The 15385-nt window shown below is 39.1% G+C and overlaps 1 protein-coding gene across 1 annotated transcript in view; it reads right to left on the reverse strand.

The window, feature by feature from the left end:
• Positions 1-15385, reverse strand: part of GMDS (GDP-mannose 4,6-dehydratase) — a 407121-nt gene that overhangs the window by 242912 nt on the left and 148824 nt on the right. The window contains exons 5-6 of the mRNA XM_021386284.1: positions 12421-12613; positions 11463-11567 (exon numbers count right to left, since the gene is read on the reverse strand). Coding sequence (XP_021241959.1) covers positions 11463-11567; positions 12421-12613 — 298 coding nt within the window. The remainder of the gene's footprint in view (positions 1-11462; positions 11568-12420; positions 12614-15385) is intronic.

Below are 15385 nucleotides of genomic sequence, written 5' to 3' on the forward strand. Positions count from 1 at the left end.
TGTTTTCCCTTCGTACTTTAGAGGAAAAGCATGCTTTAAAATGTGTTAAATCTAAGATTTTGTCCTTCAATACCAAGACTTCTGTATTAAATATTAAGCAACTTAAGTTTCAGTGAACCTTCATGTACTTTATCACTCTTGACAATACATGCAACCTTATTCTTTTTGTTATTCTATTTGTTCTGATTTTTCTGCAAATTTTACTGAACATACTAATTATTTCATCAGATTTTCATGTACAGGCAACCATTTGCAAGCATAATCCACAGACTCACACACATACATAATTCTGGAAAGAATTAATGCACATTCAGTGATGACTCTGTGGGTTCCTCCATGACTGTTGATGCCTGGTTATCATTGTCTATAAATGTGACGGTAAACCAGATGATGTCACCCCACCAAACCCACAAGGAACCTGTAGAACCAAAGCGACAGTAGATGCCTCACTTACTTGCAAGTAGACCAAAGTTGTGCAATAACTGCTGCACACTAATGAACTCATACCCTGAATTGCATAATCCCATGATTTCAAAACAAAGAGCTTATTTTTTTAAGTACAGTTTATGATCGTGATATCGTTAGGAGGCACAAGTAAAAATTTAATAATGACCTGTTATTTCTTGGTTAGTTTTCTGACGCTATTTTGTCAATAGGTCTTGGATTCACCAGCACAACAAAAACTGCTGCCAGTTTTTTAGTAACACCAGCACAAGTGATTACAGAACTAAGCAGCAAAGGTAGCATTTGCCTACGGCTGTTATTAGATAAAGTGAAGCTTTCAAGTTCACAGCCTGAGTTACTGTTATACCAATCCTGCTTTAAATGTTTTTGTTAAATATTATATGGTTTGTGGGGACAAAAAATACCTTGTCACTAAATCTGTTAACACTAAAAGAACTGTAATTATATGCAGTACTTTTATTCAAAACTCAAAAAGATTTAAAGAAAAATCTACATTATTTGTTCTACAAGCTCATTTTTCTTATTAACCGAATCACTCACAGTAGCATCCTCACTTGAAGATAAACTGAGAAAGATTTAAAGAAGTAGACTGATACTATGAGAACATTAAAACTGTTTGTTGGAAAACAGAAGCTTGGAGCATGCTGTAAATAGAGAGCACGAGCTAGGGTCGTGTCCTGGTTTCAGCCAAAACAGTGTTAATGATGTTTGGTTGTTACAGACTGATGGGAACATGGCCAAGGTTAAACCACAGGCTGTGATTCTAGACCATGCCAAACTGAAGGGAGAGTGACTTCCACATGTAGGAACACCAGCACTTGTGTGAGGACGCAACAACTATATGGGAGACCCATGGAGCCACCTTCTTCCCCAGATGCATGACAAGTACTCGATTTTCACCAAGTCTAAGTGACTTTGGTTTCTAGCTTCTTTTGAAATTCATAACAGATGTACTGAGGATTGAATGGTATTGATTGATTGATAGTGGAGCAGGTTTAGGAGGAAAACAGCTGAAGAGATTAAACTAATTTAGATTAAGTAAAAAAACCTGACCTTCCTTAGGCTGAGATGACTCACATTATTACCTAGAAAACACTGTGTAACTGAAAAGTTTTATAGCCCAGGACTCATAGCTGCACACCTTCCTGGTACTCGGAAAAGGAGAAGTACACTACTTAGTTTTAGACCTCACAGAGGACAGAGGTTTTAACCACAATACCTTAATGACTTCCCCTACGTAGCATGACAACAAATAACACTCCAAGCACTAGTCCAGCCTCTTCCCCAGTCAAACATCAGAAGGCTCCTGTAATCTCCTACCTTCCCAACAACACACCTCATCAAAATCAATTTAAAAACTTGAGAGAAAGAAGTCACATTCCTGCTGTAAAGCATGTCAGAATTAGCAATTACTGGCCTGATTGTCAATGACAAATGTATGCAATAGTTTACAGCTGATTTATACAACTGAAGACAGCAGAGAAAAAGAGAACCGGCAAACTCAAATGCTCAGTATGGTCACTAGATTGGCTTTACTCAAGATTCAATGTGATTTCAGTATAAATGCTTAAAATGAATTATACCACTAGTACCATTCAAAAAAGCCCTTAGGTCCAGAAATGATTTTCAATTTACTCTATTTTCAAAAATTACACAGAATTCGGGAAGTCTATTGCTGGTCACCAGAGAGCAGAGCTCAGCACTGCCCCTCTGACCCCCTCGTGAGGAGCTGCAGGCTGCTATGAGGCCTCTCCTCAGCCTCCTCTGCTCTGGGATGAACAAACTTTGGCCTCAGTGCTCCCTGGGGCCATCTCTGTCCACATGGACAATGGCTCCTGTCACCCATGTGCCACCATCCCTGCTCTACTAAGCAAAGCACCTGTACTGGAGTGATCACCTTGGTGAGAGGCTAGAGCAAAAGTTAAGAGGAAACAGAGGAAACAGAGAAAACATGGTACACTGTTTTCTCTTTTGGTTAGGTTTTAATTTGTTTTCGCATACTGAAGAGCAGCCCTGAAGGGTTTCAAGGGTATCCTGTTAACTGCGACCCACAACCTTTGGTTTCAACAGTTACTATTCCACAGAGATGACAAACAATACAGAGTGAAATATACTGTTATTGCAACATCTACATACATGTGGTAACAGATTTAATTATAACAAATACTTGCAAATTGTTAGAGAATCCTCAAGCTTTTGGACATAGCTTTGATTTATCAAAGGGTACCTAACAATTGAGTAGAATGTAACTAATTCTATGAAAAGTAAGTCCTTGAAGTGGAAATAACTTAGTAGGGTTGGCAAGGTATGCATGTATCCGCACTGAGGGGAACATGTATCCTGGGCTTCATCAAAAGAGGAGCGGCCAGCAGGGCGAGGGAGGTGATTGTCCCCCTCTCTCTGCCCTCATGAGGCCCCATCTGAAGTAAATAAAGGGCCAGAGCACCTCTCCTGTGAGAACAGACTGAGGGAGCTGGTTTTGTTAAGCCTGGAGAAGAGAAAGCTCTGGGCAGACATTCTAGCAGCCTTCCAGTTCCTAAAGGTAGCCTACAGGAAAGCTGGAGAGGGACTCTTCATCAGGGAGTATGGAGATAGGACAAGTGGTAATGGCCTTGAACTAAAAGAGGGGAGATTTAGATTAGATTTTCAGAATAAATTCTTTATTACTGAAGAGTGGTGAGATGCTAGAACAAGCTGCCCAGAGAAGCTCTGGATGCCTCATCCTTGGAAGAGCTCAAGGCCATGCTGGATGGAGCCCTGGGCAACCTGATCTAGTGGAAGGCAACTCTGCCCATGAAGGGGTTGGAACCTGATGAACTTTAAGATTCCTCCCAACCTAAGCCATTCCATAATTCTATGTATAATGGACAGTACACAACCAGTCCTTGGGACTGGCTAAAATATGCTCAAAAAATACCTGACTAATCAGACTAATACCAATCAAGAGTCTGTCCTGCCATTGAGATTTTCAATTATTCCAGAGTGACACAGGTTAGTTTAGAAACAGAAGTACTTTGCACAGCTCCAAAAGTACACAATGCATTTTATGGTCTGAAACCAAACTAACTAAACTTGTGAGGAAGCTGTGTGGATTTGCTTTGTATTTCTAAGCACAATTTTCTGGGAACTTTCAGTACGATGTGGCACAATCAAAGGATTAAAAAGCAGGAAGGGAAAACCGTATCTGACCAAAGGCTCTGGCACTAACATGCTCACTACCCTCAGATAATGTAGTTTACCTTCCTATCACACTACTATAAAAACCCATTAGATGATGAATGTTATCAGATGTGGCATCTGACTACATTGTAGCTCTCACTTACATATTTATTTCGTGTTTGTTTTTAATGAATCCTGAAGGTTTCACTGAGGAATAAGCAGATTACCTTTCCTTCTGAAGCATTTTTGCCCAATAACTTTAACAAAGGGAAAAAGAAGGAGAAATAACCTTGTAATTCATGTAGTTTCAAAAACCTTGCTACAAGTTTGTGCATTAGTGAAGACACAAGAACACTAAAGATGAGGTACATGCTCTGACCACTCCATTTCCCACTGCTGACATCTAGAACTTCCATAAGATTGTACTCCAGTGGTCAGAATTGGTATTTCATTAGATGTAAGACAGTCTTCAAACACTCAGTTTCAGAAACTAGCACTGACATCAGATAATATAACATGAGAAACTATTAAGAATTGCATTGCAAGGTTTTCTAGATTTAGTAGTTTCGATATTTTGTGAATTGGGTGGGTGCTCTGCCTTTTTTTTTTTTTTTTCTTTTTTTGAGATCACACAAAAAAGTTAAATCAATCATGGGAAATAGCAAAAAGTGTAATCTACTTTCTTCCCAACACGGAATAAGCCACAAGGGAACACATGATTTAATGTCAAGAAGATGCATCTGATAAGATAATAATTTGCTCAAGGAGAGATTTCAGTTGCAAATGCAGCTGCTCCAAGAAGCTAAACCCACAGGCAAGAAATTACTTAGTTTTTCTAAGTGCTATATTCAGAACTATTTAGATAAACTGGTGATAGACCCCAGAAAAGTACATCAGATAAGGAAGTATAGAATCAAGGGTACTCCGATATTGGAAAGGAAAAAAAAATATTAAGAAATCAGAGATTCCCACAAATTATTGTTTCTAAAATTGAATCAAAAAGATTTCAATAATTAGACTACTCAACACAGTATCTTCTTTTAACAGTGACTCACTTGAGAAAAATGTATAAATACAACATAATCCAGTTCATATACATGAGTGTTTAGTTCCCATATGGGACAAGTTCCACGGCACTGACCTGGACTACATCGATGTCCAAAGTCAAGCACATGCAGAAACGTTCACAGCTTTCAGTTCCTGTATCAGAAGTCTGGCACTGCTTTCAAAACGTAAGCTTACAGAGGGAAGCCCACTAATCTTTTGGCATGATTACATTGCCTTCATATATAAATTTTTACCAGAATGCAAGATTAAGATGATTTATTAGCAACACAAAAATAAGACAGACTCACAAAAATCTGCATATTGTGACATGCTCCGTACTATCTAGATAATTAATTGAATTTGCTTACTTTGTAAGGTCACCTCTTTTTCAAAGGAAAACACACATGCCTAGCTAAAATAGCAGAGAGTTACTACCTGGCACTTTTCTCTCATTATGGTTAATATTACTGCAAATCCATCTGTACACGTAGACTCTAATGCCCATATTTATCCCCACGGAAGTTTGACTGCATGTGTTGATAAGGGAACACCTGCATGGATCACTTAGCAGGATCAGTCTCACAGCAGGGAGAAAAAGGCAGTAAGAATGCATGTCTTCAGGACACTGCATGCTTTCTCTGTTGAAACATGCAAACTAAAAAGCATGAAATGATCTTGGCTGCTGCGCAGCACACAACTGTCTGAGTAACTGCTTTTACATTGGCCATGGTACCTTGCCATCAAGTCTTCAAAATGCAAGGCAGACGTTCCCTGATAATACTACCCAGACTGCATTCTTCTCCTCTAGCAAGGAATCAGAAAGACACAAGCAGCACTCTGCTGACTTCTGCTATTCAAATGTGCTTGTGAGTTGGGAAGTTTTAGAGTAAATTAAAGATAAATAACTCTGCATTCAAAATTTTATACCCCTACATCTTTTACTGGCCTAAACTTACAAAATGAGGACCAGCAAAAGTCTTTAGTATCTTCAGTGGTGCTAGGTTGCCTAAGCCCCTCATGCACAGAACATTTGTAAGGACACCAGCAATTAGTTTCCTCGATGAAAAAAAATGAGAAATGAAAATCTGACAGATGTTGGCCACATCTCTTTATAGGAGATGCAGAAGAGCAGCTGTTACTGCAGGGATTGTAGGGATTTCTTGTGAAAGTCGGTAGCAGATGTCACCATCTGCTACTGCCCTCTCTGTTAAGTGGAGGCAAAAAGGAGACTGAAAGTTTGTTAAAAAAACAAACAAACAAACAAAAAAAAAACCAAAAAACAGGTAACAACAAAAAAATTCAAGACACCCAAGCATATTTACAGCAAGTGGTGGAACCCCTTACCCCACTCCCTCCTGGCAAAACTGCAATCCAGTTGCACAATAAAAGCAAAGAACACTCACCATTCTCTTCAAATCATGATTTCTTTTCATTTTAATCTTGCTACCTGTACTTTGACAACCTTCAGCCTGCAATCTAACACCTAGCCATTTCCTTCCTGGCTGAAAGAGATCATAGAAATGAGCAGTTGTATCCTTTCCCTCTGGCTATACAGCAAGGGTCTGATGACAACTGCTTTACCAGAGCTGGTATCAGACAAACAAAAATTCCCTACACAATGATCTACACAATTATGTCATGTGTGGAGGCAAAGTATTTAGTACTTACAGAAAAAAAAAAACCACACAGCAAAAAGAAAACAAAACTTCCGTTGCATTGTGTCAGGAAACATGCTGTACATGTTTGTACATCTTGGCAGATAACGATCAGATGAGGCAAGCAATGAAGTGGTTAACCAAATTGGAGAGTTATCTCAGACATCCAAAGGCACATCTTGTAAACTTGAGAAAACTTTACACAGAACTGAGGAGCAAAAAAAGTAAGGGCTTGTCTGGGAAAAAAAACAAATGACACTGTCAACAAGTAGTTAGTTTTCTTACTCATAAAAAATGGTATCAGTGAGATCCAGAGCCCAACAAAAGAGCAGAGATCTTTCCAATGGTATATAAAAAAGCTTGGATCACGCCCCAGCTTTCCAGAAAACTAGACTTGCTAATTGCCTCACTCTTTCACTGTCAAAACCGTCATCTCGCTGAACTGAAATACCTTTTCAATATTGCTATAGGGCAGACATTTCCACACTGGTAATACTGGGAGCTATATTCAGTCACCGATAGAAACTTGCTGGTCACAAGCTTCCCTGTTTGATATTCCACAATGTTATTGAAGGAAAAAAAAAGAACAAAAGACCCAAACCCCATCATACTGTGTGTCCAGCTTTCTGTACAAGATCACTCACTGGAGCCTGGAAGGTCACAAAAAAACCACTCTGTTATGGCAGCTGCACAAGATTACTGTGGAGAGATCATTCAGATTTATCCTAACGTACATCTCCCTGCTTTATCTGTGAAGACTTTTTAGGTTTTGTCTTGTATGCTTGGTTTTGGAAACATATGCCATCTTGTAGCTTATTAGAACTGTAGAGAGCATTTTGCTTTTCAGATAATGTCACGTTTAACAATAAATAAGCCTCAGAAATGGAAAAGCCCATTCTCCTTTGGCATTGCCATAAATCAGGAATGACTTGAGCTCTACGTGGAAAAAGAGTGATAAAAGTAACAGAGAAACCAGCTATAACAAGGTATATTGCTGTTACTGGTCTTTTCCCCAGTATAGGGGAATTATGCTTACCTTACATTACCAGACCATCACTTGAAATACTACACTCAACCAGTATAAATCAACACAGCCCTGTTCACTTCAACACAACCATACTGATTTGTGTGAGCTGAAGAACATGTACTGGTCAAAAAGTGACTGTTTGTTATTAAACCTACTGCCTCTCATTTCCTAAAGAAAAAAATAAAAAGGAAAATACTACACAGCCACTTGTTCTACTTTATATGAGATTTTAGATAATGTTCTCTGTTTTTACATATGTATGCATCTCTTGAGCAGGGACTCATTTGTGCATTTTGATAATGCTATATTACTATTCCCCAAATTAAGATGAAAGGCTCAGATAGTGGATTCAAGCAACCTGGAACTTATTGCTGCTTTTTTTTTTTCCCCCTGTAAAGTCACTGTGGCTGTCACAACGTGAAACATCAGCCCACACAGTGAGCTTAAGTGTTCAAAACTGCAGTACAGTGTCACATCTTAAGAACTACACCCATTACTATATTTTTCTTTAGAGTAAAAGAGCAAGATGAAAGTAAAAAATCAAACAAGCTTCTCAAAGCCAGCACTCTTCTCAAGTATTCCTAATTTCAAGAAATAAGAAAAATCTTATATTAGACTTAAGTACCCTTTACCCTTACGAACTCTGTGCAGACTTGTCTATTACTGCACAGTATACATGAGATTAACTGCTAGAGTTCCTTTCCAAAAACACACCAGTGAAGGATTATGGGGGTGCAGAGCAAAAAACATGATCTGAAGAAAAAAGTATACTACTTGTGCATTTCCAGATGGCTCAAAGATGATGTGAGAAGAGTTTTGTTTACCTGTTTAGATTCATATGCAGCAACTGATACAAACCTGCAAGAGAAATATTTAATTCTCTCTCTAAAATTGTAATAGTGATAATAAAAATCCTTCTTCTTGTAGGGAAAAAGAGAAATATTTAATTCTCTTGCTAGATAGAAGTATTTACCCAGAGGTAATACTTGAGTTTTCTTGAGCTAGAAAGCAAAAAAAAGGAGGGTACTTCCGGGAAAAAAAAAAAGTATTTCATACTTTCCCACTGCCCCTCCCAGTCTCTTTCATTTACCCAGCTCATTAATTATATTGGTTTGATCTTAAAACGTAAACTGTGGATTGATGAAACAGAAGTTGCCTTCAAGTAAGTTTCATATATTCAGTGTTCATATCAAATATGCTGCATATTTGCAAAAGAAACAAAAAACATTGCATTTTGTTAATCCTTGCCATTGCCTTGCAATGTAACATGCCGTGTAGATGCCTGCCTACAAGAAACACTAGGACTTGTCTCTTCACAGGATTTCCCTAAAAATTAATTGATTGTAGGAAGCGTATATAAATTTTCACAGGTACGATCAAACTTCAGGTATGGTGAAAAATACATTCTGCCTGCCTGAACAGCACAACTCTACAGCTAAAGAAGCACTGCTACTACACCCCTCCGCTCTTCAGTGATTGCCTGGACATTAGGGTTTGGGTGGAAAAGGTACCGACAGTATCAGCATCAATGGGGAGCTGTATTTGAACAATTCAGTTAAACACTAAATCAATGGGAATAACGGTATGAAATATGAGAACAAAATATATATCACTCCACAAGTAATGCCTCCCATTCATTTCCATGGAAACTACAACAGATAGAGCACAGTAGCATTATTTGATACAGCAAATTCTCAGCCACAAAACACTATTTTTTGACACAGCCATCACCACTAGCTATACGTTTCCACCATATTACCGTCTCTGTATAGGAAATAGCTATCTCAGTTACATCCCCATCGCCTCACAGAGCACCTTTATAGTCTCCAAAACCATTAGGAAAGTAATGAATGCTTATTAAGAGACAACCTTAAAACTCTTTCACTTCTATTTTCTTCCCTGTAAAATTTTCAGACATTCTCACATAAAAACACTAAGCAAATGACAGCGGGCTGTGGTTACTGTCACCTTCATTGCTTGTGCTCCTGGCTAAGGCTAATGGAGCCATCTGAAACTACTTCTAAGACAAGATTCCTGTTCATATATGAAGGGGCTTAAATTTGACTCCAGCACATACACGCAACTAGAAGAACAGCCTGAAACTTCAATGCACAGACTTGGTTCTCCAAAGGGACATTAAATGTGTTGAAATGAGACTTCTCATTGAAAGCTCCAGTTTAGCAGTATCAAAGCTGGATCAAATGTCAGAAGGATCAAAATAGCAACGAGAAGTGAAGATTTTATATTTCAAAATGGCACAAGCCTGCAGAGAAACAGCAGAAATCATAAATGTGTTCCTGTAACTTCTATTTCATCCAATAGTTGTTTAGTATTTCTAGAAATCACAGAATGATAGAATTGCTCAGGTTGGAAAAGACCTTCAAGATCAAGTCCATCTGCAACCTAACCATACTGCTCTAACAACCCACCACTAAATCATGTCCCTGAGCACCACATCCAAACAGTTTTCAAACACATTCAGGGATGGTGACTCAACCACCTCCCTGGGGAGCCTGTTCCAGTGCTTAACAACCCTTTCTGTAACTAAGTTTTTCCTGATATCCAACCTAAACCTCCCCTGGTGCAACTTGAGGCCATTTCCCCTTGTCCTGTCACCTGTCACCAGTGAGAAGAGACCAACCCTGCTCTCGCTGCAATCACCTTTCAGGTATTTGAAGAGAACAATAAGGTCTCCTCTCAGCCTCCTCTTCCCCAGACTAAACAGCCCCAGTTCCTTCTGTATCATGCCAGGCTAGTATTTGTCATCGTATTTTCCTTCATGCTTCATGTTGGTCAGGTGGTTTTAATTTCAACATCATAACACAGAGCAATTTGCACATCACCTTATATAGTGCACCAAGACTGTATTGTAGTGAAGTGTTTAAAAGAAAGCAAAGTATTAGGGCTTCTAAGTGAAACAAGTTAGTGAATTTGATTCTCTTTTAATTTTGAACTTGGTGTGTCATCTGCTCTGGCATGAAGCGCTACACCAACTTCTGCCACCAAGGATTTGATGCATCATGTCCTGGAAACGCTGCCTACTCAGTGTATTTTGCAGCTTTGTAAGCTTTACAGGCTTTACAGTTGTGACTCTCAAAGAAATTCCTATTTAAATCCTATTGACACTGACTTTTTTCCTCTATTTTTTTAAAACAGTTGCAATTATGGTCTATTTTATATTTGTAAGTATGAGTAAAATGATTATATTTTGCACTAGGCTATAATTTATATAATTGCATTCCTGTAAAATTTGAATTTATTTTTCATTTAGAAACAGACCACAATAAAAGGCTTCTGCACTGAGAATCCAGTTTTGTGTGTTAATTTAAAGTTTAATTTTAGAGTGTTTTCTATGTCACAGTTTTTAAAGGGCAGAGGAAAGCTGTCACTGTATAAGAGACTTCTAATCAACTGTGGACTTTTGCTCAAACTAACTACCACTATTAATTGTTCCTAAAGTAGTGCAAGAGGAAAAAGGATGATTAAGTGGAATTTAAGCTGCGTTGCTATTAAGGATAAAACAGAAAGGCATTTTAAAGCCATATGTTGAAAGCCATCATGTCAGAAGGCATGGGTCATAATCCATAAGTTTCCAAAATATACCAGGCTGTACTCATTAGTCTTATGAATTTAGAGGTCTATTATTCCTGCCTCTTAAACTGACATTTATATGCAAATAAAAATATTGAGTACAAGTCACACCTGAAATTGCATTTGTTATGCAGTTGCCCACCTGAACGTTTTTAAAATCTGCCTCTTAATATATCATTTTAACATTACAGCCTTGACTTACTATCAGGAAGGAAAGAAAATGCAGAGATGCTATGATATTTTTGCAGTCTCTTGAGAGCACTGATACACAAAATCAGATACACCAGACTCCCTTCAGATTTGGAGGGCTACAAAATGGAACGAGATTTTTGAAAATGAAAACTGCTATATTGCAGACTGCCACGAGGGCTACAGTAAACACAGTGCACAGACTACCTCAAGTCAAACACCCTCACCACAGCGTTTTGGAAACTTAAATAAAACTTTTGGATGCATTGAATCCTTTTTTCTATCAGATATGCACAAACTTAGGAACAGTTTTACATGGATTTTCTAACCTCTCCTGGGACTTTCATGATTGAAGAGAATGCCATTCACTGCAAAGAGATTGTAGGCCTCTCTGAAGTTCACCACAATCCAGTAGGCATACAGTTTTGCTGCCCCTACAAAAATAATTGAAGATGTTACACATAACCACTCCACTTGTGCACTGCTCAGACACATACACGCATCTCTCTTGCATGCAGGGTGATGGCCACATTTCAACAATTCAATTAGAATTCAGTTCATTCCCTAGATGTGTCACATTTCATACAGAAAAAATATCCGGGCCAATAAACAGCAGCTGAACGGGAAAACACTCCTTTTCTGCACAGCCCCAGGATCGACCAGGAGGGGTTAGGGCACTCTCTCACTTGTTTTCTTACGCACACTCAAGCACAGCACTTCTTCTTTTACAATACAATTAACATAGGCAGAGCGTGTGAAATATGCCACTGTGGTGACCTCTGCTAATAAAAAAAAATGACTCTAGAGGAATAAAAGCAAAAATCTGGTGCCTTAACACTCAAATTGATTTGAAACTTTATCACCAAAGTCTTCCATGCACATTGCTTAAATAAGTGTTTCAAATTTAATGCGAGGTCATGAAGGAAGAAACGAGCTCTTGGGAGTTTTTCATTTAGGCAACAAAAAGTATGAAACCTTATCACTCCAGTGCTATCTTACAATCCTTTGTGAAGGAAGAGCCAACCTTCCCCCTCCTCTCTAAAAGAGCTCTCTAATTCTGATCTGAGTGAACACGGTCTTGTGAAGTGAGATGGTAATTTCCAACCCCCGGGCAATGGCAGCAAATACTTTTAATACAGTAATTCATAAAGGTATGCCTCTCAACATGTCTAGTCACTTTAGCTCTATCGTCATTCTAATCTCACACCCAAATGACTTCAGCTCTGAGACATGAGAAGGGAGAGCAGACATACAGACACTACTGACACGCGCATCAGCAAGCCTTACCATAAGGCGATCTTGGGTAAAAAGGGGTGGTCTCCTTCTGCGGGATTTCTTGCACTTTTCCAAAAAGTTCGCTGGTGGAGGCTTGGTAGAACTTCACAGAATTGATAAGGCCACAGGTCTTAATAGCATCTAGGAGCCGTAAAGTGCCAACTCCATCAACATCAGCAGTATACTCTGCTAGGTCAAAAGAAATCTTGGGAGAGAAAGAAATAAAAAAACACCAGTTTTACTAGGAGAACCAGAACATGCAGTGATCATGTACGTACGTAAAACCAAGCAAAGTAATACATCACTTGTCACAAATCATCTAGACACTTCTGTACAGAGTTGATGCTCAGTTTACAAAAATACTCTCAAAGGATTTCTAAGAATAAACAAGTAGTTCCACAAATAGCAGAATCGAAAGACTGGTGTTCCTGATCTCTCTCTCTGGATTACTTTCCCATGTGAAGCAAGGGGTAAGCCTACCCTGTAGTGGGAGCATTATCAGGCACACTCTCATCTCCACAGCTGCCAATTTTCACAATATTCGCTTGGGCTTAGTATCTTTGACACACTGGAGTTGGTTAAAAAAGGCCGAAATATATTTTAAAAATTATGTAAGATAACATGACACAAGCATAAACATTTATTTTAAAAATAAGCAACCTTAAATCACATTCAAAGTATTGCAATTTAAACACACTCTAAAGTGAAGGGAGGTTTGGAAATATCTATTCTCAAATGACATTTCCAACTTCACCTGGCTAATGAGTACCAAGTGTGGCTTTTGCAGAAAGGCCGTGGGGGTGATGAGGTGGGAGAGCAAAGGGTGGAGGTATCCAAATGAAAGCTGACTTCTCCTCTAGCTGACAGATCCCTCAAAATTTGGTAATAGGTTTGTGGGCACAGCTCTCCTTTCTCTTCCTGCCTCAGTAGTTCTGTTACTCTCATGATGATCTTGATTGCAGCATAGGCCACAAGTCAGTAATTCCTTTTACATCATCTGCCTTCCTGCTCCGGATTAACTGGGAAACACAAGCTCAAGGAGCATGCAGAAGGAAGCACGATCAGCAAGGCCACTTCTGTGGTGCAATCTCACTGACAATTAATTAACTGCAGGACTTACCGCTTGGGATCTATTAATTGCAATCTTCCTTTTACATCCTGCATGAAGTGTTGGGCTGCTTAGCCAGCACGCCAGGCTTGCTTTACAGTGGTTTTGTTTCTGAAGTATTTTACCTTTTTTACCTGTCTCACTGAGTGGCATGGTTAGCGGGTATGGTGGGGATGGATTGGTGGTTGGACTTGAAGATCTGAGAGGTCTTTCCAACCTTCATCACTCTATCTCTCCAGCCTAGCATTTTGCTTCTACGTGCTGTTTTCTTTTTTTTTTAAACAAACAAACAAACCCCAGCAAACTGAAACAAACATTCCCTGTTTATACCACCAGCCTCAAAAAAAGAAAAAAACAAACAAAAAGGAATGGACCAGAAGAGTGATCTCAAATATCACTGAGCAAAGGAAAAATTACTCTGCCTAGGTGCTCCTCTTGCTGATGACTGCCTTTCAGGAACAAGCTCTACAGCCACAGCAACGTTACAGCCTCTGTATATGACCCAGTCCAGAGGTTAGCAAGACAATACCGAAAGCACACAGTAACAAAACTACTGTCACTCCTTCTTTAGTCTTCTGTGACAGGTTAGTTATGAGTGGAGCAGAAAGTAAATGACCCTCACTGATGAGCTAAGCTAGCCCAGGGAAAGTGATGGGAAACAACACTTGCCAGGCATGTTTTCAGGCTCTCTGCAGATTCAGACAGAGAGCCCAGCATTCACTTCTCCTGTTAAGCTGCTTCCTCTGTTCTGTAATCAGTAGAGGTTTGGAGCTTATTTAGAGACCAGATGAAATCAAAATAGATTAATTTTCATTTGCACTTACAGCTATTTTAATACAAGTATGAAATAGTCTAAATTGTATTATCACACTCAAAAATTAAGATGTTCTCACGTAGTTTTGACCTGAAATAGCTAATGGTATAAACTAAAACAAATTTAACCTTTTTTTAAACCGAAAGAAAAAAAAAGAAACCTGATTCTTTACATGTTAACCTGGTATAACCCAGCTGAAACTGAGCATCAATCTACTAAGAAGTGCTGAGCTTCTCATTTTTTATTTTTTTTAATTCATTTGCTACATAGGTAACAGCCACTTCAAGCCTCTCAGCTTCACTTTTACAGTAACTCTTGAGAATACATCTCAATGAATAGGTGATATAGTCAGTAATCACCGAATCATAGAATCCTTAGAGTAGGAAGGGACCTCTGAGGGCCATTTAGTTCAACTCCCCTGCAATGAACAGGGACATGCGCAGCTAGATCAGGTTGCCCAGGGCCTTATCCAGGCTCACCTTGAAAATGCACTAATGAACATAAGTTAGCATATTCACCATATGGCTAGCAACTTCACGTATTCACAGTGGCTTCCCACCCGTCTAAGAAAAAGCAAAACACTAATTTCAGCAGAACCAGGAATTTAACCATATTAACATATTTTTCCTAACAACCTGCTGAAACATCTCTCCAAAATGCAAACTTTGCTTACATATTCCACCGATATGAGTAAATGGTGCACATACATGTCAGGTGGTCTTAAATGAGAGATCCCAGACTATAAAACCTCTTCACTGAAGTGAACAAAGAGCCTGCAGTAGCGCTACTAGGGGCTACTCTTGCTGGCTGCTCAGAGACCAGTTTCACAAGACGTGCCTTTCCTTATTGCCTGAAGAATGACCTCAATCTTCACCTAGAAAAATCACTCCCTTGGGTGTGAGGTCATTCTGTCTCCATGTTGGCCCAGTCTGAGTGCTCTCGAACAGAAACTGACAGCTCTGTGTGGCTTTGGTGTTTTTGTAATGTTGACTATTGTTCACCAGGGACAGGACTCAGACCACTAAACTCACTTTGTCTTGGAGCGCAGGTTAGAC

Source organism: Numida meleagris, chromosome 2 (assembly GCF_002078875.1).
Source record: "Numida meleagris isolate 19003 breed g44 Domestic line chromosome 2, NumMel1.0, whole genome shotgun sequence".
NCBI classification, from domain to species: Eukaryota; Metazoa; Chordata; class Aves; order Galliformes; family Numididae; genus Numida; species Numida meleagris.